This window comes from Cupressus sempervirens, chromosome 5, assembly GCF_028749045.1.
Source record: "Cupressus sempervirens isolate cs-2001-9-10 chromosome 5, ASM2874904v1, whole genome shotgun sequence".
Classification (NCBI taxonomy): Eukaryota; Viridiplantae; Streptophyta; class Pinopsida; order Cupressales; family Cupressaceae; genus Cupressus; species Cupressus sempervirens.
Genome location: NC_143122.1, coordinates 1,045,434,305 through 1,045,459,171, shown reverse-complemented (window position 1 = coordinate 1,045,459,171; position 24,867 = coordinate 1,045,434,305). Strand labels below are relative to the sequence as shown.

The 24,867-nt window shown below is 34.1% G+C and overlaps 1 protein-coding gene across 1 annotated transcript; it reads right to left on the bottom strand.

Moving 5' to 3' along the window:
* Positions 1–333: 333 nt before the first annotated feature.
* On the bottom strand, positions 334–1,720 carry LOC149559516 (uncharacterized). The gene has a single exon (XM_089833429.1). The coding sequence runs from the start codon at positions 1,324–1,326 to the stop codon at positions 718–720; it is 609 nt and encodes a 202-aa protein (XP_089689555.1). The 5' UTR covers positions 1,327–1,720; the 3' UTR covers positions 334–717.
* Positions 1,721–24,867: the final 23,147 nt, after the last annotated feature.

The window sequence follows — 24,867 nt, the reverse complement described above, 5'->3', positions numbered from 1 at the left end:
TCTAGTTACAATAAAGAGACCACGAAATGTATCATGACTAATCCAAAACTATTGAAATGGCTTACCAAGCCATGTTACAATATAATAATTTAGAATTTTCAAAATATCTTCACGTGCCAGATGTCCCTCCATCACTTATATCCCAACTTTTTTGTGAATATGTAACTTTTATATCTCCTAAATTTAATTTAAAAGGGACTATTCACCCCCAAAAAAAAATCACAGCAATACTCTTTTTCTCGGGAAAAATCCGTTTGTTAATTGTGATTTTAAATGAATCAGACTAAAAACATACCATTTAGCGCCAAATAAAGAAACAAGCTGGACGCCATGGACACAAAAGAACAAGCTATTTAATTTTTTTACAGTATAACTGTTGACAAAGCACCATATTTGGACATCTACAACGTGAACAGACGATCGAAATCCTGAATGAAAACTCAAGATTCCTCCCTACAGACAATGCAACAGACCATGAATCTCTGATCTAATATCTCCCCAGACGGACTTTCCAGAAATCGAAAAAGAAAATCGTGAGCAGGTTACAAATCTAAGACAACAGATCATGAATTTGCTGCTCTGGCCTGACAAAACCCTAAGCCAACAAATCCATTTTATAATCCATTTCCACATAAATACAACATAAATCTGCAAAGAAGACAACAATTTTACAAAGATAAACAGGGGAATCAGACTCAGACTCAGATTCAGCCTCTGCTAACTAGAAGTAGTCCCGCGCTCCAGCATCTCACGATACTCAACAAAAGATTTCTGTCTCTGCAATCTGATATCATCGTAGAATTTTGAAATAAATTCCTCTGCATGGCCGTCCACTTCTTCCTCCGTTCCTTTTTCCGCATCAGTCCACCACACGCTATTCTTCATCTTCGAAACGGAAGAAGCTTCAGATGCTTCCCCCTTCGATCTCAGATCCTCAGAGCTCGTAGAACTTCTGTCTTCTGAAGGAGAACTTCCACTGGCGCCGTCATTTGATCCCGCTTTGATCTTCTCCGTCTCCTCAGAATTCATCGGAACGGGGGGCGGAACAGAGCAGTAAAGATCAGTAACATACACAAAGTGATCTTTACCGGGTTTGATCACAGAACCTCCACCAATACAACCCATGGCTTTTACTTTCCAGGTCCTCAATTTTTTCCCCAGTTTTGCATCACCTTCATCATCATCCGAGAAATTGTAGTGATCAAACCGCTCGTTCACGGATCTCCTTTTCTTTCTCAGCTTCTGTTTGATCAATCTCCCGCTGGCTCCCACAGAAGTGCGCAGAGATTTCCACAATTTCTTCACTCCAACTGCACTTCCCACCATTTGACAGATATCACAGAGCTAATTCCACCAGAAGAAATTGTTACACTCGGTTTGTGCTCATGAATTCCTCGATTTAAAAGATACCGAGAGATTTAAATAATGAACAAGGGGAATATTTGAATTGAGAATTGAGAGGCTCCAAGCTTGAAGATCACGCAAAAATTCACGGCTGGATTTGAGGAGGGATTAAAGAAAGATTTATTACAGACAACAGTGAGTCAGAAACGACTATGGAGTGGATTTTCTGGCTAGAAAATTTCTTTCGGTGCTTGACACAGAGGAAGTGAGGAATTTTTATAATTGTTTTTCCAAGGGTGTGAGCGGAAAAGGAAAAGATGCTTTGAGGACGCGGAGAAGAAAAGTGGGAAGGCTAACATGCAAGCCATTTCAGCCCAGGAAGGTACTTCTTTTCGAAAAAAATAGCGTTGATTTTAAGCAGTGTAAAGAATCTCTTTGATTCTTTCAGAGCCGTTACGCTACTGGAGAATTTTGGTCCAGGGAATCTCACAAAGGATAATTAAATTAATTTGAAGTTGAATAGAGATTGTTTAAATTTATAGTTTGTCGGTAGAGAGGAGTTGAAATTTTTTAAATAGCGGGTCATTAAATTTGTTTTTAATAATGGGTGGTTGAAATTGAATTAAGCAAGAGGATTTGGGCTATCTTAATTTGTTTTAGATTTGATTCTGTGATTGGTTTTTTTAATCAAAATTTTGGAATCATATATAAGTAAATATAGTATTGAATTGTGTTTCATTATAAGGTGAATGAAATAAGAATATTATTTGATATGAAAATAAGTTTTTTAAGAGTTATTTTATTTTATAATGATAGATGGTTGAAAGTGAATTAAGTAAGAGCAAGAAGATTTGGGCTATGTATAGAATATTGTATTTGTTTTAGATTTAACTATGTGATTTTTTTTTTATCAAACATTAGAATCACATTTAACTAAATATAGTATTGAATAGTGTTTCATCATAGAGTGAATGACATAAAAGAATATTATTCGATATGAAAATACTTTTTTTAAGAGAGAATTTTGTTTTTATAATTGTATCATAGAGTTTGAGGTTAAACTTGGTTAAAAGTAAAGGAATGAGGGATCATCATTCTACTCAAGTTAGAATCGAGTTTGTGGGATTATGCCTAGTAGCAAAGGAGCATCACATAAGAGAAATAGAGGAAAACATATTTACTAGATAAGAAACTACGTGTACATTTCTTATTGTTTCATCTTCAGAATCAACAGATAAGTGATTACCTATACATTTTATTATGTACATAGACTCATTCACTCTATGTTGTGGTTGTAGAGGATGCCTCTTAGTGTAAAGGAGTATCACATAAGAATCAATCAAGGGGCAAAATAGAATTAGACAAAGATTATTTAAATTAATAGTTTGTGGTTAGAAGAGTTTGTAATTCAATCATGGAGTGAGTGGTATATAAGAATATCATTCAATATGAAAATAAATTTGTTTAGTAGTTGTAGCATTGAGTCTTAGGTTAAACCTCTTTGGCTAAGAGCAAGGATTGAGGAAACACCATTCTACCAGAGTTAGAATGAAAGTGAGATTAAGCATGGTAGCAAAACAACATCACATAAGAGCAATTTGTAGAAAGAAAAAAAATTGCATTTTTTGAAGTAATATTGTGGCTGAAAGTGAAAATTTTGGTGAAGGAGAATATCCCCTTATAAAAAACTATAATATTTAAATAATGGGTGGTTGGAATTGAACCACACTTTACTATGGAGTTTGTAACATAAAAGGAAGTCCTATTCATTGGCATTATATATATATATATATATATATATATATATATATATATATATATATATATATATATATATATATATATAATGTGGGTGAAAGAAATGATTTATATTTTCTGAAGCAATGTGTGATTGGAAATAATTTGTAACATTCTACATAGTCAATGACATGACATCATGGAGTGTGTGGCATGTGAGGTAATTATATTCATAGGCATAATATATACAAGATCCATCTAGAGTTACATCTTCATGATCAATGGGTGCATTTCTTTTTTATATATACAAATTTGTTCACGATACATTGCATTTGTAGAGGATGCCTCTTGATGTAAATATACAAATAATTCTTTTTTAAGGGTCATTTTTTTGTTTTGATGAATAATCCTTTTCTATTAATAAATAATATACTAAGTTACAATTCACAAAAAATGGCCTCCGACGATGCTATTGATGGCTATTTCCAACCCACTTGCCAATCCCAGGGATGATTGGGGATTTCATCATCGGGATGAACCACCACCCTCGGCTAGCACTACAAGATGTTTCTTATAAGTTTTTTAAGGGTCAAATTTGGTTAAACCTCTTTGGCTAAGACCAAAGGACTAAGGGGCTCTTTATCTTGCTAAAGTATGCGGGATCAAGAGTAGTAAGTAACAAAGGAGCATCACATAAGAGTTGTTTGTGCCAAGAAAGGGTTTTAATGACATGGTTGAAAGTAAATGATACTTAATCAAATAAGTTTGTGGCACATTAAAATATTTATATTCCTAATGAAAAATAATTCAACAAACAGTCTAAATAAAAAATGATACATTTGAAAAAAAAAAACAAAAGACTTTACATAACAATTGATATCAAATAAGAATTTAAAATTATTAAGAATAATCTATTAATTTCTTAGAATGTTAATGTGATAAATATCACTAAATTTATTTCCTTTCTTATGATTATAAACTCAAAATTTTAAAAAATAATACTGAAAGAAAAAAGTCTAAATAAATTTCAAAAAATAAAACTTAATTAAATAACTGTTCAAAATTAAATGAATAATTTAAAATATTGAAAATGCCACTCTTGACCTTTGGAACTTGATCTCTTCATCAAAATTCCTCTATTCCCATCTACTAATATAATTATTATTATATATAGACATGCCGCCTGCTAGTAGTGACCATCACGAGCTCAAATTTTAGATTTGAAACATAAAAGAGAAAGGAGAAACATCTACGCTTAGAATAGAAAAGCAGATAAGTTAGTTAAAGTAGGTAGTTGGTCAGCAAAGTGATGAAGAGTGGTTCGATAAAAAGTAAGGTTTCTTCCATAGTTGGTTGACTAGAGAGTCCAATTGCAGTTCTGATTTTAGAGATAAGGTTGTGATGTACCCACGGCCCACCCGACTTGGGATGCCATATATCACCGACATGGACATGTTTCGTATGTTTCTTGAAACACATCTATAGCTATGTTTTTTATTGTGTACAATCTTCCAATATAGGAGAAGTCTAAATATTGTATGTAGATAATCTTCTTTGTTAAAACCCAAAAAATGGTATTTTATATAATGTGTATATTTTTAATTGAAAGTGATATGCACTACATATTAAGATATTCAATTAATAAGATAATAATGAATGTGATATGCATTAAATATCAAGATATTGAATTAATAAGATAATAATGAATATTAGATCATTGATAAATTGTGTTTACAATGTTGAGTGTGGTGTTGTTATTTTTTATAGTATTGTTTCTTAGCTTTCTTAGATTGTTAAACTATCTTCATTAGTTTCTATGAGTAATTAAAATTAGTAGTATGAGTTATTAGTCATGCATTGTTTTAAGGTGACTGAATGTTATATTCAATCTTGATTGTAATGAAGAGCATGTGATTAGACAAGGTACTCTTACTTTTGTATATAATGTTTCAAGAGTTTTGAATACTATCATTAACAAGAGCTCTTTGCGAACTGGAGTCCCTGTCTTTTGGCTACAAGATTGGAGTGTTTCTTTTTTTAAAGGTGGAAAATAGGTCTAACTTGAGATCAATTCACTACATTTGTGTATCATTGCGAACTGATGAAGGAGAAACATATAAGCTTTTGTACCAGTCATTAGTATAAGAAGTAAACAGTTGAAAGCAATGTACATCAAGCATTTTGAGCACACCAAATCTCCATTTTCTAAATTACCAACACAAATATTTTCACAATTCTATGAGCAGGTATAAGGAAGACAAATCTTTATTATATTATGAACTCTATAAACAAGTTGTGAATATTATGCTTTGCACATAGTTTCTATCCCTACATAGTATAAACCTTATAGTTAGATACATAAACTAATTTGAATTGAATTGTATAATCAAATACTATAGGCAAGTAACACAAGAAGTTGAGAAGTACATGGTTAATTATAATTTGTATGTGTGTTGCAACTAATGCAAGAAAGTGAGTCTAATTTAGAATACATATAAGATTCATGGAAACTATTTTACATTAGCAACAATTTCATTTTATGTTGAATATGATTTTACCTTTTTACTTGTTGTGCATGTTTTGCAAAAACTTGAATTAGAAATTATAGTTTTTTTATATTACAAAGATTAAAAATAATATAATTAACTTTAAATTCGTTATTGTTTACCTTTTTCATTAATGACATTTTATTTTTTAATATTTTCTAACGTAAATTTCAAAAATTACATTAAATTATATTTGTTACATTTTAACTATATAAATATTTATTTATTTTAAAATCATATCTTTAATATAAATAATTAAAATTTTAATATGAACAATTATTGAAAATGTTTAGATTAATTAATCAATAAAAATAAGTTAAATAATAATATACTAATAAAAATAATATAATTTGAAAAGTTAAAATTTAAACTGTATATTCACATGCTATGTTGGATTGTAGGAGGAAAAATCAAGAAATTTTACAATCTTTTGAAATTTAGGTGAAAACAATAGTTGTGGTTTGGGCCAAGGGAGTTTCTTTCGACTTCCATTTCCCTGTAACAACAAGGAATTAAGCGTGGATCAAAAGTGGGCATAGAAAAACAACAATGGAGGACTAGGGTTTGCATTGGGATTTGTTGGTAAATACATTGATGTGAAATTGATTTGTAGAAGGTTCAAATATTAAATGGATTCAGTTGTTAATTATTCATTTCTCGGCAATTGACAAACACTTGTACACCATTGTATTGTAACAAATGTACTCCAATACACTTTTACTAATATTTTTGCCTCCATTTCAATTATGATATTGAGCTCCTTTGTTACAATTTGGTTAATGAACAATGTCTTGTAAAGTTCAAGATTGGGAACTATTATGGTGAGGTGTTGTGTGTCGATATTATGCCTATGGATGTTTGTCATTTTTTGTTAGGGAGGACCTCACAATTTGATCATTGTGTAATGCACGATGGTTATAAAAATACCTAGCCACCTTTTCCTTTGATGGTTCTCAATATCTAGATCTATTCTGGATTTTGTAAAACTCTTCAGTATAATCCTTAACTGATATGTCTTTTTGTTTCAAGTTTTGCAACCTCTTAAACAATTATAACTCATAATTTTCTAGTATGAACTTGGATTTAAGTATATAAACCCCACCTATTTATCTTTGCTTCACCATTATCCTCCTTATCCTTTTCTAATTATTTCCACCATAAGGAAGCATAACCCTTTGACTTAGTTTATTCTAACCTAACTCTCTATAGATCCTTAATATCTTCAAGCTCAAAGTAATCTTTGAACTCATTAATCCAATCTATCAAATCCTTTGGATGTAAAGAACTAGAAAAGAAAAGAAATTAAGCTTATGACTCTTAGCCATTTGTGCCATAGTTTTTAATAATACCTCATCTTCTACAAGGATCTCAACTTCAGGTTGTTCAAGATCTTCAACAATGTCTTCAAATTCATCTTCATCTTTAGGATTCCTCCTAGAGTTGGAGCATTTTGGATTTCAATTCTCATCTCATTTCTGAATTCCTCCATTATCTACTCCAATCTTCTAGGGTACATCCTTCTAGGAGCATATTTACAAAGAAACAAGCAAATCTTCTCAATTTTGATGATCCAATCACAAGTATTGATTTGATGAGGGCACAACCCAAGAGACAAATGAACATAATAGTAAAGGATTTTTTTACTATTAGAAATCAGAAGATATTTTTACTATTAGAAATCAGAAGCTATCACACTCATTACAATCTTAAAATACCCAACTATATATCCTATGAGCTACAATACTATTAGATTCTAGAGAACAACCCTTCTTGCAATACCTTCTCTCAAAACTAACTTTTCACTACCAATATGGGCCTAAAATAATCTATTTTAGGTTTTGCTCCAAGAATAAGATTTACATTTTGAAATTTGGTGGTTGGGTTACAAAATATAGGATATGAAATTCAAATCGGAAGTAGGTGCAAAAATAGAAAGCTAGTGGCCCAAATTCTAGGAAGAAAAAGTTTCGATCCAAGACTTTGATTGATGAACTATTTACACCATCACAAATCTTTATGAATGCTCTATGGCATTACTAATGGTCAATGACCTTCCCCATATTTCAAGACCATACGAGTCCATTTAGTGCCTCAAGTCTGACTCTGAACATTTTTCAAGAGATCTTCATAAGCTTAAAAATGTAATGACTTTTGAATGGTGAAACATTTTGATTTGATTCTTTTTTGAAAGTGCTTAAAATTGTAATTACCACCTTCATCTGAACTCACAGCCTCCAATTCTTTATAACTATGGATCTCCTACTTGAATAACTCATTTTTTCTATATCTTTCTGTTAGCCTAAGATTTTGAAAATTGACCCATAAAGTAGCAATGGAATCTAAGAGTTGGAATATGTAATTTTTCCAAATGGGTATCTAGAAATGCAAAAACATCAAACATAAACTATCACTAGAAATAATTTTTGGGTGATGCAAAATGTCTTGACATTGTTGGATGCCCTTGCATCATGATTGTCCCAGTTTGATCTAATAGTCTACCAACACTAAAAATCTCCCTCAAGAAACTAGATCTATTTGGTCCCAAGAGAACTATCCACTCATTTATCAACCAATTTACTTGTGCAACCTCTACTCTTTTTTTAGCTTAGTTTCAATCTTATTATGCCATCCCATAACTAGGATCACAAGTATAATCTCAAAATTTTCAAGCTTTAGCATTCTTAGCATTCAACCACAACAATCTACAACAAATCCAAACCTTCTTTCTACCACATTACATGCTTCCTTCGACTAATGTAGATTAGAACTTTAACTTCTATCAATCGACAACAAGGACTTGGAAGCCAAGACTTAAACTCTTTCCACATGTAGGTTTGTACAAACCTATGATATGATACCAAATGATGTAGTCCAATGATAGAGAATCCCCAAAGAATATGTCAAATCCTTGTAACTAGAATGTAACACTGAAAATTTACAAATAAACCATAAGAAAGAAACTCAATAGAACATCATTTAAGGTCAATGGAAGTGAAATACTAGTAAATTATCATTAGATTAGTTTTTAATGAGAGTATTACATCACCATTGTCAGCATACAATTGAGATCAAACACATCAAGCTTGCATGCTTAAATAATATATAGTAGTGTGAATTATAAGTTGTAGCTCCAATATTCATTCTCTAGATCCTTCACAAGCAATCCATGAATACTACCATATTATTTCCTCATTTTCTTTGATCAATTACTAACTTGTGTATTATTTGTCACCCTAAATAAGAACTACTATCCTAATTATATACAAGATTCCCAACCACAAGTCATCTTACGTAATCATAGATCGCCAAGGCAAAGGAAATGTGTTACAACACATATAAGTCAAGACCTAAATCATAAGAACAACCATAATTTGATATTACATAATGTAAAAATGCATAAGAAGATCAACCACATGTGCAAGGTCATTGAAAAATACACCATTTAGTTTCATTGATCATGGAATAAGACTCCAACTCAATTTAAGTCCACCTAGCCATTAGAACAATAAGAACTTAATAGGACTGGGTCCATCTTAGGATAACTTCATTTGAAAGTATCAAAGCATGTTGTAATCCAAGACATAAGATATTCATGATGTCTATAACATAGAAAAGGACTTGCATAAAGAAATAATCCAACTAAATTAATCGCTACCTAGAACATTAAAAAATCTAAGTAGGCTGGAAGTAAACAAACTAAAAGATTTTTTGGGTGATGTGAGTTTTCCAACTACCAAAGGATGCACCTGCAACATTATTAGTACTTCCACCATCCACTATCACTTAACAATGTTTACCTTCAATCTTACAAACTATTTAGAATAATTACCTTCTCTGCATAGAATATTGTTCCTTCTTACTTAACATAAATATCTTGTACATTAGAGATTCTCCCATCTTAAGTGCAACATGCTTTCAAAAAGTTCATATTTCTCTATGTTCCTCATGTGCCATTAGATTCATCTTTCCTTTACTAGAACAAACCTAACATTTAAAATCTCTATGTCCAACATTTTGATATTTGAAGAAAGTATCTTTGAAGTCTCCATTTCCACTTCCATTTTCATTAATCTTCTAATTAGGTTAATCATCAGTCATAATTTTAACTTTTCCCTTATAGACAATTGATTTATTCCTAATACTAGGGGTAGCTTGTCTTATCTTCGACTTATCTTCTTCCTTTATAGCATGCTAATAAGCATCCTCAATTGTATTTGAAAGATTTGATGAGAACAAATCCACGAATTTAGTAGACCACTTGCATGTAAGAACCTATCACAGAGAAGAAAAAGACAAGAGAAGAAAAGGGTTTGGCTTTGAAAATATGCAAGAATATATTATTAGAGTGAAAGAAAAAAATTAGAAACTTACAATTGATCAATCCTTATAGATGGAGATCATAAAACCTAAAATATAAACCCTAAGAGGTAAATAATATTGCATGTGCATAAAGGGGAATTTCAAGAAGGGAGTAAAGGTAATTTAATAAAATGAAATGAAATTAATCCTTTACTCTAACACCCCCATTAAGATGAGCAATAATGAAGCTACAAACAATGTAGAAAAAATAGGAAAACTACAATGCTAAAAGCTAAAAATGGTTCCCAACAACATGGCCTAATGAGGTACCCAACACAACCAAATCTCTAATAAGCAGAGAAATAGGAAAAACCATGTGGTAAAAACCCTACTCCAAAAAGTGATAGAAGAATGCTAAAAACAAAAGAAGGAAGGAAGGACTCATTGATTGAGACCCACAAGGAAAACTTCCTTCACCCCAAGCATAATATGAAACTAAAGATACCCTGTGGATGCAAAAGGTTTAGTGAAGATGTCTACAAGCTTCTCAGTAGTGGGAATATACTCCAAGCTAAGACATCCATCCTGAATCAAATACCCGATGAAGTGCATGTGAAGCTCAATGTGTTCGATCCTTTGATGCTCAACTGGGTTGCAAAAAATGTATATAAAACTCTGATTGTCACACCAAAGAAAGGTGGAACTATCAGGGGGAAATCCAAACTTTCTCATTAATTGTCAGAGTAATAAAACCTCTTGACTAGCTAGCACATCTACCCTGTATTATACCTCTATAGATGATAATACACGAGCATGTTGCTTCTTGAAAGGCCATGTGATAGGCCCAAAGCAAAGACAAAACATAAAACTAGTGTTGGTCTCAGATTGGTTTTGACAATTGAGTGTCAACACACTTAACCAATTCTTCAGTTGATGCCGAGTATAATACAGAAGCTGAGCTACAATGTATGCCAAGCTAGAAAATTCAATAGGTGTAAAGTGAACTTCAAGTGTCAAGTGATCTTTAGGTGCCAAGCAAATTTCAAGTGCCAAGAAAAGTATAGATGCCAAGTCACTATAGATGCCGAGTGAAATAGAATTACTATAGGAGCCGAGTGAGCCAGTTTTCCTATATGTGTTAAGCATCAGCAACTAGTATGTACCGAGTAACACAGAATCAACATCTGAGTTTGTGCCTTGACAAACTCAGATGTCAACCATTTTTGGAGCCAACATAGGATGAATCTCGAAGGATCTTGAAGATAAGATTAAATATTTTGTATTACCTATGCAATCAGCATACAACCAATAAGAAAAATGGAGAAGGCATACAACCAATAGGAAAAGTGCAAGAAATGAGCAGGAAATGAAGATTTAATATTGATTGTAGATTCATACCTAACCCTAAGTCTTCAAAATCTTTAAAAGGAGAACAAAGCCCCATTGTGCAGGAGAGAGGATACGCAAGAAAGTAGTGTATGGGTGAATTATAGTGAAGTGAAGAAGAGTGTAAAAGACTTAGTTAAAAATAGAGTAGCATTGCAAAATCCAATTGATGAAGAACAGAGTATTAGAACTTTGAAGAGTGGCATATCAAATCAAAAAAGGATTAGAGCTAATAGAGCAGAACAAGGATTTGGAATCAGCAATTGAAGATTGCAAAGCTATCAAGTCAAAGACTTTCTAGTACTCTCTAGCAATTGTATTAGATATGGAAATACTATGGACTTAGGTTGGCCTAGCAACCATTTGTAAATCCTTTAATAGGCTGGAATTCCAAGTGAATGTACTAAAGTCCTTTAACCAAGCCTACTTTTAGCAAGGTGGTGAAATTCTTTAACCAGGTCACTTTTAATAGGGTTTAAAGTCTTTAACAGGATAGACCTTTCACAAGGCAGACCATTGGAAGTGGTCAAAAATTGTAACCTTGGATAGTTACACATTGCTGCAGTGATATTTTGTGTGTGTCATCCCCACCCTAGTTTTACCTTCTCATTTTGGAGGGTTTCTGGGTTACCAAATTTGTGTGTTATCTATTTTCATGCATGCCTTTACTTTCATGTTTATTAGATGAATTAGGTGCATGTAAAATGGTTTCAGTTAAAAGGATTTGAAAAAGTTAAAATTAGTTACTTTTGATTCAAACCCCCCCCACCAACCCCCACTCTCAGACGTAAGTCTTCCCACTTGTTAATTCCAACAATTGGTATCAGATCTTAGTTCTCACAAGGAGGAGCCTCACAGCTTGGAGAAAAGATTTGGAAATGGAAGTCTACAAACTTGGGAAGATCATAGACAATCAGGTAATTGACAGACAATTTGCTTTACATGTACTAGAAGAAGCTAGAGAGGAACTAAGAAAATCATTAAAAATAAGAAAAGAGATTGCCATAGCTAAGAATGACACACAGTACAAGGAGATTGACACCTCAAATCTATTTTCAAATGGAGATTCCAAGGAATTTGATGTAGCAATAGGAGACCTGATGGAGAAGAATAGAGCTCAAGTAGAAGAAATTATAACACTCAAGCTTGAACAAGAATCACAAGCCATGATGCTTTGTGAGGTAACTAAATAGAAGAAAAGAGAAATTGAAGACAAGGTTATGCTAGAAGAAGACAAGAGAAACCTTGCCAATAGACTAGAAGAAAAGTCAATTGAACTAGCAAGAATTTCAAACATGGAGTTGGACACCCTGAGTTAGATGATGAATGCACATCATGAACTGAATGTCAAGGACATTAAGATCTCTACACTGAAGATGCAAAATGAACAACTGCAAAATGACTTGAAAAGAGAGAAAAGGAGATTGCAGAGAGCTTCAGAAAACCCAATGAGGCCATCAAGTACTTTGAGCAACTACTGAAATCACCAATGACTAGCAATGACACTTCAGGAGTTGGATACATCAGCACTGAACAAGGAGAATCATCCAAGACTGTAGAAGAAAGGAGTAATAAAGGTAAGAACACTAAACCTACTTGTCATTTTTGTATTAAAAAGGGACATACCTCTAATGTGTGTAGGAGCAAGAATACCCATTAGCATGACAAGCCTAAGAATGCAAGTTATTGTCATAAGTGCAAAAAGCAAGGACATCAAACACACAATTGCAAGACTAGGACTTTTAGAACACCAAGATTTGAAGGTCACTGCTACAATTGCAAGAAGTATGAACATAGAGCTTTTGAGTGTAGATCAAAACCTATGTGGACATCAAATCAAGCAGCAAGGGAAGGTAACCATGGTCATCACTACAATTGGGACTACAAAACCAAATATAGCTATCATTACTATCAAGAATATGAACACATTCCTAAAAATTACATAAGGACACATTTCAGAGGGAACTATAGCAAATGATTGAGCCAAACCACATGTTTTAGTTTTTTGAAGACTGGTCATATCAGCAGTAATTTTCCAACAAGGTCAAAGACATCTAACTCAAAGAATGACAAAGGTAAAGGGAAGGTTGATGTTGAACAAATCACATGAGAAATGAACAAGACATGGAAGAAGAAAGATGGGAGTAGAACATCAAATGAAGGGATCACTTCACCTAATAGGTCAAGTGGTCACACTTCATCAAACTAAGCAAGAGAAGACACGAGGGACTAATTTACTAAGCTTTATCATACATCGATTCCTAAACAAGCAAGAACAAAGAATAGATCAGCATGAACAAAGATGCAAAGTTAAAAATTCAAGATTTCATAAGTGTTGTTGAGTTTCCCTCAAATGCTGAATAAAAATCTAGTACAAGTTGAGTTGATTGTCAAGACTATAGGAGCTGAATGATTAGTAGGAGCCAAATTAGTAGAGAAAGTCGAGTGAAGAAGAAATCTTAGTTGAAGCTAAGTAAGTAATACTCCAATAGAAGCTAAGTGGTGAAAATAAAATGGAAATCAAGTAATGTAGAATCCTTCAGAAGTCGAGTGGATAGCTGTAAATGTACTGAGCATTAAATGCAATGAAAAGAGGGTATATTATCGTATTTTCAATCATTTTTCTTCATCACGGATGAAGAGAAAAGATGAGAAAGAGAATAGAGCAAATCCAAAGTAGAGAATCCAATGTATAAGAAGATTTCAACAGCATTCCAACATGATTCCATCGATTTCAAGGTATTTACAACTGTATCGAGCTACACAATTTCATGTTTTCTTCATGTTAAAACTCTAGATTGTGTAAAATGGCTTCTAGCTCTAGAAAAACTCAGGAGAAGGAACCATTTGAAGTCCATCTAGTGTCGAAAGAGGTCAAATAACCTAATTTTTGTCTAATACCTGAAGTTGCATACAAGAACGATCTAGCTGGAGCCCTATCCATCATACCCCCTAAGGTTGTAATGGTTCAAGATGTAAGGAAATGCTATAATTGCAAAATTGGAGCTATAGGTGACATGGAAATGAGGGAGGCATATGAGAAATTGTGTGAAAATGGAGTGTTGAAAGAAGAGTACAAAATTGTTGAAAACAAGGGTTTAACACATGCCCTAGAATTTCCTACGATGTTTAAGATAGAATAGATTAGGCTAGTGCTGAGAAGAATGCATGATGGTAGCTTATGGTTGGAGGATGGCCCTATAAAAATCATAAAGAGAATTCTACATAGAGTAATAGGGTACCCAACCCTAGATGGCTGAAGATCCTTAGGAGTGATTCTAAAGAGACAATTGAGAAAAATACAGGTGCTAAGTGAAATAAGAGAAGGATGAAATTTGACACTATCCAAGATCCTCTAGTTGAATTTGTTGTTAGGGTCATTGCACACAAATTCTACCAATCTAGTAACTCAATAGTGTGCCCTGCATTGCAGCAGATGTAGGATGCAAATTAGTGAAGAAGGATCATACATATGATCTTGCAGGACTACAACTGTAACAAATCAATGAAAATCTAGCAACAATCAGGAGAACCAAGGGAGCCCAATGCAAATTTGGTGCCATTTTGATATGTATTTTCTTTTATGTTCAGAATGAATTCCTTCTTTTGGAAAAGTTGCATGGAAAATTGATAGGTCAATCATAGCTCAAGTCAATGAATACATAGAGTTGCAGATGGGAGCTAATTTTGAGACCTTGATGACTAGTTATTTTGAGGACTTTAAGAAGACAATGAAGCAAAGGCTCTAAATTCTAGTTTCCTTAGTAGAGGAACATGTAAATGATGTATACTTTCTTGTAGATATAGACTATACATACATACAAGATGCCATACCAAGAGTGAGATGGTTAAGACCTCTTGGGTATGAAATAAACATAGATGAAGCATCGGCAGCAATAACTGCATTATTGGTCGAGGAAGTTGAGACAGATGCACCACATTTTGGAACTCATGACGTGGTGAGATCAAAAGTGGATATGGAGTTGAAGACTGCCTCTACTTTGAAAAAGAAGGACAAGCTTGTTAAGAAGCTAAAAGCTAAATTTGGGGAAGGTACTACAGAAGAAGCAAAAGAAGAAGGTGAAGATGTTGAGGGTGATGGAGAAGAACAAGATCAAAGGCCACTTGCCTTGACCCAAGGAATGGGAGAGGATGTAGATGAAAAGGAAGGTGTCAAGGAGGAAGTACCAAAGGTTGAGCCAAAGAAGAGAAAAGTGCAAAAATAGCCAATTACGCTACCCAGAGGAAAGAAGAAGAAACCAACAAAGCCAAGCCCAGCCTAGCCAACTACAAAGGAAGATACTAGGGCTACAAATTAGGTAGCAAAAGAACAAGGAAAAAAAAAGACAACAAAACAAGAAGGGCCTACAGAGAAAAAGAAAAGGAGAAGATATGTTGCACCTCCTAAATCAGATGAAGAAATGGCAGAGTCTAATGAAGATCAATTCATATTGGTAAGTCGTTCTACCACATCTAAATTGGAAAGTATTTGTAATAATATTAGAGACAATGTTGATTTAACTGGTTTAAAGACCATAGATTTCAGTAAGTTGTCAAAGGAACAACAGAACATAGTGGAAGATTCCATCCACACTATGATGGCTAAGTTCAAGACCACCCCACTTGAACTAGATAACTCAATGCCTAATGAGCTAAGCTCATTAGTTGAGAATAAATGGCATTACTGTGTCAAAATGGAGAAAGAAATAAGGGATTCTACATTGGCTCATGTAATGCCAAACCTTACTAAAGGTCAAATGACAAAGGCTAGTAAGAAGCATGGGAGAAAATTTGCACCCAAATACAGAGCCTTCAATATTTTGCAAAATCAAACTGAAGATGTTGTCCAAAAGTCCACACAAATGTGAAAATTAATATATGGATTTACAACTATGAAAGAAGGGCAGGAAGACCCATTTGAACGTAGAAATGATGGAGAAGAAGAAGAAGAGAATGAGAAAGAAGAAGGAAGAGAAAAAGAAAAAGATGGAGAGGAAGAAAGAGATGAGGTAGAGGAAAAAGAGGTAGAAGAAGAGATAGTGGAGAAGACACATGGTGAAGAGGAAATAGCTAAAGAGCAACAAACTAAAAAAAGTGTCCAAAACACCCAACTGCCACCACCAAGTCCTCCACATACAACACCTATAGAAACAATAATTGTTAAGGATGTTCCTGACACCTCAAGTCAGGACATTAATCCTTTAACTATAGAGGATCTCAAAAAGATCCTTCACCAATTTACATTACAAGCACAACTTTGTACAAATCCAGTTTTGGTGAGTGTTGATGAGTTGCAGAAAGTTGTAGTGGAGATAACAAGGGAGAAGGAAAGCACACAAGAACAATCTACACAATCTCCCATAGCTACAATAGATCAACCCAAAGAGCAAGAAGAACAAGACAAAATTGCTAAGGTTGATAGTACAGTTACAACAACAACAACTGCCAAGGAGCAAGTAAAGGAAAAAATAGGGCAAGATGTTCCTACTACACAAAGTCAAGGTGCACCTCCTCAAATTATCATTATTGATCAAGGTAGTAGAGAAGAGAAGAAAGAAGAAGATAAAACAACTAAGGAGCAGGAGGCAATACAAACATTGGTGAACTTTCCTACCTCGGGGACTCCTAATAAGAAGTTGAGCACTAAAGTAGTACCATTGTAGATTTCAGCACCATGCTTGAGCACCACCAAGGTTGCAAGGGTACTTCACTATGGAGACCCTGCACTTGATGAAGAAATAGTCATACCTAGTTATGACTCAAGAAGTATGAACCTACAATAGATAAATGAAGTACAAGAGGCACTAGAGAGGAGGAAGAGACAAAAAATACTTAGAAATGAGTTTAGGAAAAAGCAAGCACTGGTGCAAAACAAGGACATATTTCTTGATGCATTCAGCTTGCAATTACCTGATGAAACCTAGCCCATCATGGAGCAATTGTCCAATATTGTGGACCAAGTATAGAATGAGGACTTTGAAATTAACTTTAAAATTATTAGAATCATTAGAAAAAATGTTTGAGATGAAAGTTAATGAGAAAATATCAAGTGAAATAGCACTTTCACAAGTTGAATTGGTGAATAAGATTGAAAAAGTGAAAAAAGTACTTGATAATGTATTCTCATTGTACACCAACTTGTGTGATTCATCATATTTTACATAGGAAACTAGCCAAATGATAATGGGCTTTGAATGAAATCTAAAGATTTCCAGCACTTAGCTACCCAAAGATCCAACTTAGAGTGACAAACATTTTGTAGCTATGCTTCACACACAAAAAGAGTTAGCTGTGTTGACAACTAAAGAGGCCAATATTAAGGCCAAATTGATGCAAATTCAATCTTCCATTACCCCACATCTGGAGGTACTCCATAAGGAACAAGCTTATGCAGAGAATGTTCTAAAGAAAGATCCTAATCTTTATACTTTGGAAGGACTTGTACATCTTGCAGCAGAGACAACCATCCAACACAAGTCATTGGAGATTTCTTTAGATAATTGGGATTCTTATCTCAAGATGATTATGGAGGTAAATAAAACATTTTTGGTGAAGTATTCTATTTATCCTTAGGACCCTTTGACATAAGTGTCAAAAAGGGGGAGATATAATGTTTTGGATATATTGTGTAAATAAAAAGGGGGGGATATAATGTTTTGGGGAGATATGAATAAGAATGGTTACATAATACATTCTTTGATGGAAGTAATAAAGAATATCCAAATGGGGAAACATTCAAAATTCACATTTTGAGGAAGTAATAAATCCAAAAGGATGCAAAACTGCAAAAAGATGTGACAGGGAACAAATACAGAGTACAAAAAGCATAAACAGGGTACATAGATACTAATAAAGGAAAATAAGGCAAAGAGTATTAGATATATCAGCATGAGACATATTCAGCACAAGAATTTTGGTTACAAGAATGGTAATGACACATCAACTCAAGGGGAGTTACAAGATTTTGAGGTATAATATAAGTTTTTTGAAGTCTTGTACATATGCTTAACATAATATGTAGTATACTCATAGAGATCAGATTTAGTTAAGTGTTCTCTTTAATTTATAATGTTTAGTTAAGTGTTTTTCGACTCATATCAAAGGGGGAGATTGTTGGTCTCATATTGGTTTTAATAATTGAGTGTCAACAACTTAACCAATACTTTAGTTGATGCCGAGTATAACACAAAAGCCGAGCTACAATGTATGCCAAGCTAGAAAATTCAATAGGTGCCGAGTGAACTTTAGGTACCAAGTGATCTTTAAGTGCTGAGAAAATTTCAAGTGCTGAGAAAAGTATAGATGTCAAGTCACTATAGATGCCGAGTGAAATAGAATTACTATAGGAGCCGAGTGAGCCAATTTTCCTATATGTGTCGAGCATCAGCAACTAGTATGTGCTGAGTAACATAGAATCAACATATGAGTTTATGCCTTCACAAACTCAGATGTAAACCATTTTTGGAGCTGACATAGGATGAATCTCAAAGGATCTTGAAGATAAGATCAAATCTTTTGCATTACCTATGCAATTAGCATGCAACCAATAAGAAAAATGGAGAAGGCATGCAACCAATAGAAAAAGTGCAAGAAATGAGAAGGAAATGAAGATTTAATATTGATCATAGATTCATACCTAACCCTAAGTCTTCAAAATCTTTAAAAGGAGAACAAAGCCCCATTATGTAGGAGATAGGATACACAAGATAGTAGTGTATGGGTGAATTATAGTGAAGTTCAGAAGAGTGTAAAAGACTTAGTGAAAAATAGAGCAGCATTATAGAATCCAGTTGATGAAGAATAGAGTATCAAAACTTCAAAGAGTGATATATCAAATCAAGAAAGGATCAGAGCTGACAGAGTAGAAGAAGGATTTGGAATTACCAATCAAAAATTGCAAAGCTATTAGGTCAAAGACTTTCCAATACTCTCTAGTAATTATATTAGATATAGAAATCCTATGGACTTAGGTTGGCCTAGCAGCCATTTCTAAATCTTTTAACAAGGTGGCATTCCAAGTGAACGTACTAAAGTCCTTTAACCAGGCCTACTTTTAGCAGGGTAGTGAAATCCTTTAACTAGGTCACTTTTTACAAGGTGTAAAGTCTTTAACAAGACATGCCTTTCATAGGGTAGACCATTGGAAGTGGTCAAACATTATAACCTTGGACAGTTACACACTGGTGCAGTGATATTTTGTGGGTGTCATCCCCACCCTAGTTTTACCTTCTCATTTTGGAGGGTTTCTGGATTACCAAATTTGTGTGTTATTTATTTTCATGCATGTCTTTACTTTCATGTTTATTAGATGATTTAGGTGCATGTAAAATGGTTTTAGTTAAAAGGATTTGAAAAGATTAAAATTAGTTACTTCTGATTCACCCCCCTAACCCCCCCTCTCAAAAGTAAATCTTCCCACTTGTTAATTCCAACAACTAGAAGTAGTCTTTTGATCATCAATATCACCAAGCAAATTTGAGTCTGTAAAACCAATAATGTGAGGTTCCCCTGATGTAAAGGGAATTCCATAAAATGTAGTATCCTAAATGTACCACAAAATACATTTGATAGCTTGCCAATTACTCTCATGAGGATCATACATGAGAGACAAGAGACAAGTCTAATTGCAAAGAAAATATCAGGATACGTGTGTGTTAGGTACAACAAACTACCTATAAGTTGTCTATATAAAGTGGAATACATTGTAGGAGTAGGGAAAGCGATAGATAAACCAACACCTGACTAAAAAGGTGTGGGAGCAGGATTGCAATCAAGCATGTTGAATCTCTGAAGCATATCAAGAGAATACTTCTTCTAGAGTATAGCTATCCCATTTAAAGATTGAACCCCCTGTAGGCCCAAAAAGTAGTGCAGAAGTCCAAGATCTATCATCTCAAATTGCTCTCTCAAATCTCATTGAACACCATAAATCATAGAGGGTGAGCTACTTTTAATAATGAGATCATCAAAATATAACACAAGTATCAATAGATCAGCCCCATGATGTTGAATGTACACTATAGGATCAAAATGACAACGTGTGAAGTGTGATGCAAACAAGAAGGAATCCATCTTCTCATACCAAGCCCGAGGGGCTTGTTTGAGACCATATAAGGACTTCTAAAGTTTGCACATCATAGAAGAGTCTTGCATAAAATATTGAGGTTTCTACATATAGATCTCCATGCAAAAAGACACTCATTACATCCATCTAAAATACTATCCATCCCTAAGAAGCTGCAAGAGAGAGGAACAATAAAATTTAATTCTTCTTGGCAACATGAGAAAAGGTCTTGGAATAATCAATACCCTCCACCTGTGAAAATCCCTTTGCAATAAGATGTTCCTTGTACCTATCAATAGAACCATTAGCAACATACTTGGTACGATACACTCATCTACACTGACCCAAATTTCTTCCTTTGAGAAAAGGAAAAAGATCCCAAGTGTGGTTCTTCATCAAAGAAGAACACTCCTCATCCATAGCCCCATCCCAATTTGAGTGTCCTATCTCTTCTGAAAAACTTCATTGATCATCTAAAATGGCATGAACCAAAAATTTAGTACCAGATGCTTTAGCACAAGTGCGACTAGAATATGATGAATCTCCTACCATAGGTCCAAATGCATCACTAGTATCATTAGACCACTTAGGTACTTACAAAACATTAGGGGGGGAGGAAAAGGTGGATCATAATCAAAATCTTCCTAAAATGATAAAGACAACTATGGAGAAGAGGAGTAAGTACTGGGCAGTAAGGGAAAAATCGATGATAGTGGCTCCATTAGAGGATAACGCTCATCAAATTGGACAACTCACTAAAACAAGACCTCTCAAAAATCATGATCAAACATCCTATATGCCTTCATATCTTCACAATAGCCAAAACATGTGAGTGGTCAACTCTTCCTCTCCATGACTTTTCTCTGTGCATCTGGAATAAATGTCCAAGCCTCACGAACAAAAATATGGAATATAGACACATCGAGCTTTACATAATTTGAAGCCTCCTCAGAAGTCAAATTTTGCAATGCCTTGTGAGGAATATGATATTGAATATAGTTGGCACAATTGATAGCCTCAGCCAAAAAATAAGGATTCATATCTTGAGACTATATCATACAATTGGCCATCCTTGTAATGTTCTTTTCTTTCTCTCAGCAACTTCATTTTGTCGATGGGTATGTGGAACTATGAAGTGATGTTACAAACTATGATTAGTGCAAAAATCTTTGAAAGGATGATTCACATATTCCCTGCCATTGTTAGTGCATAGATGCCTGATAGAAAGACTAGACTACTTCTCCAAAAAATTCTTAAGGATTTGAAATAAATCGAACACATCAGACTTGTACTTCAAAAAGAAAACCCATGTGTGACTTGAGAATTCATTTAAGAGAGTAAGTACATAGAGGGCACCAAAAAAAGATGGAGTGGAGAAAGACATAAGATCACTATATATCAACTATAGTGGTGCCTTAGCACATGTGGATCTACTTGCTAAAAAAGTATCTCTATGATGTTTTCCAAGTGCACAACCTTGACAAACATCGCAAGTACAAGAGATATGAGGTAGCCTAGTCACTAGATCTTATGTACTCATCTACTATAAATATCTATTGTTGATATGGCCAAAATTCTCATGCCAAAGTCTTCTCATTGTGTCTACATGAGAAACAAGAGAAAAAACTATAGAATCAGATCTTTCAAAGCCATCAAAATGAGTTTGTAAATCAACACTTCTAGTAGCAAAAACAAAATTAGGATTGTAGAGATCTCAAATAACCACATCTTGTGGTGAAAACTTAACTATCTTAATAGAGCCTAAATGAAAATTTTGATGGATAGATAAGAGGTTTGTAGAAATGGTTGAAACAAATAAAATAGCCAATAGGGAGCCACACCTAGAAATTGGGCGTCCTTCCTTGCCACAAAAACTATAAGGATCACATGTAAAATTCTTAGTCTTTGAGGAAGACTCACCAAACCTTGAAGGTTTACCCTTTGTAGTGAATTTCTAATAATCTAATCTAGGAGATGGCTTGGAGGAACTCTCACTACCAACTGAATCTATTTTGGGCTTTAGTTTCTGCTTTGTCTTCTCTATAGATGTCTAAGAAATCAATGCCTAGATCTTTGATCTTGTTAGGGATTCCAACTATATAAGCTTGGCCTAGTCTTTTGTCAACTAATCATAGAATACCTCAAATGTGGGCATGGTAAATCTAGGCCCTGAAGCATCCATAATGGAATGAAAGGTCGAAGAGAAAATATGAAATCTTCCTCAAAGCTTTGACAAAATCCGATAAATGCACTCCTTGTCTATCTTTACTTTCCCACAACCATGTAACAAAGTTCTCTGTTGTTTAAATTTCACCAAAAATTCCTTAATTGAGGGAAAAGCATCAAGTACAAGTGATGTAAGCTCTACCTCAATTTTAAGTACCCTAAACTTATTCACTATACCAAATAAGCCCTCTATCTAAGTCCACATATCTCGAGAAATAGTGCACCCATCAAGATGAAACTACCAACTGTCAAATACTTGCAAAGAAATCAACCCCATTAGCTCATCCATCTTGTTTCTATGTTGCATGACCTCAAACGACCTTTATAAAACTAGTTGCACATCATCTAAGTAAGACCACAATCATTTTGAATGGAGAAGTTTTGTCATTAAGGTTTTCCATGTGTGATAGTTATGTGGGGTCGGAAATGCTAGACAAGAAGAGGTATCAATCATATGTGTAGAAGGTGGTTGTTTTGATATAGTTCTTGTTTACTAAAGTAAATAATAGAAACAAGCATATAAAGCATCCTCCACAATGCAAAAAATTGAACCCCAACAGCTAGTAGGAAAGCACATACAAGAATGAAAAAAGCTTTAGTTTAGAATCACATGTATCTTTTTGAAAATATTGATGAAAATAATAAAGGATCTAGAAAGTTCTTGAGAAGAGATTTCAAACACTTCTTTTAGATTGAAAAATGAAGCTAAAATGAACAAGTTATGCCCCCTAGATTATAAAAAGTATCATTAGACTTTGACAAAAAAGATACCAAACTAGAAACAAATTCAAAATATACCTTTACCATAATGTCCATCTCAAAATCATCTTTATGATGATATTTCATTTTCCTAAAAACATCTATGTATGCTCAAGCCATTGTAAAAAAACCAATAGGTAACCTATTATGCCAAGAAAAAAATTGCAAACCCCCCTTAGATGCAAACAAATCAGCCCCCTAGGTGCTCATGTGACCGTGAGCTAGGCTTAGGCAGAGTAGAGGTGGCTGCAAGGAGGTGGTGTCAATGGTAGTAGAGTGGCGATGGTGTTGGAGTGACTGCAATTTTGAAAACTATCGGCGGGACCTGCCCTGATTTAAAAATACTAGTTGTAACACTAACATGGTTTGGAAACCACTATGGTGGTTAAATTGTTGCACAATATATATATATATATATATTTGTGAATTTTTAAAATTCCACATCAAAGCGTGTGCCAAGGGTCGTACATGCTTTGGTAGAATTTTCATTTTGTCTCCATAGTCAATTGTGGCCAAAATTGAAGGGTAAAAGAATAGATCTATGTCACCGTTTATGATACTGTTGCCCCACTTTTAATCCTGTAGTAATTTGGCAAAGTAGAAGTTTCGTCATATTTGGTCCTCTCAAGTCAATAAGTCTTCCCTCTTTAGGTGATGATTTTCTCCATCAGGTTTCCATCCTTCCCCCTTCTAGCTCATTGCATAGCCGAGTGGGTTTTCCTCATGGTCATAGTTCATTTGGGTAGTCTAGATCCTTACTTGATGGAGATTCTCAAAGGATACTACCTCAGATAAATTTAATTGTAGATCATTCAAACTGAATATGAAGAAAGATGAAGTGGCAAAAATTTCAGTTTTGCCTTCTCCTTTTGCGGACTTTCGCTCCTTGAAGGTAAAATTCTGCAATGAGTTTTAAATACAATTTGGAGATTTCGAAATGGAAAGGTGAGTGAAGTTATAGACAAGTTAGTTGATTATCATCATATTCTAGCATGGGAATCATTCAGAAATTGCCAAAGTGATCAGAAAAGGCATTGGCAAAAAACTCAGAACTGACTTCTCCACCTACGGACTTTCGTAGTCGGAAGGAGAAACTCTGCCAAAAATGTAAATGAAGTCTACAGGATGAATTCAGAAAGAAGAGTAATGTTTTTCTTAAGATCATCTAAATTTCGAGATGTTTCAATATCGAGAATGATTTAAAACCTATTGAGATGAGTAAAAGGAATATTTGCGGAAAACTGAAAAATAGCTTCTCCTTTTACAAGCTTTCGCACCAAGAAGTCAATTTTTTGAACAAGCATAACTAAAGAAAGTAAAGGAAGTCAGTGGGCCCCACTTCCATTGGCGAAGTACTTTTTCCATTTTCCAAAGGCTTAAAGAGAAATAGTTAAAATAGAAAAGACTAAACAGAGGCTTCGTGGAAAATTGGAAATTGCCTTCTCCTTTGCCGAGTTTCTACCTTCAGAGGCGATTTTCCGCATTGTCCAAAAAATTAATCTTGTA

Coding starts and splice junctions, on each gene's coding strand:
- LOC149559516 (XM_089833429.1), bottom strand. CDS start 1,326: ATGGTGGGAAGTGCAGTTGGAGTGAAGAAATTGTGGAAATCTCTGCGC.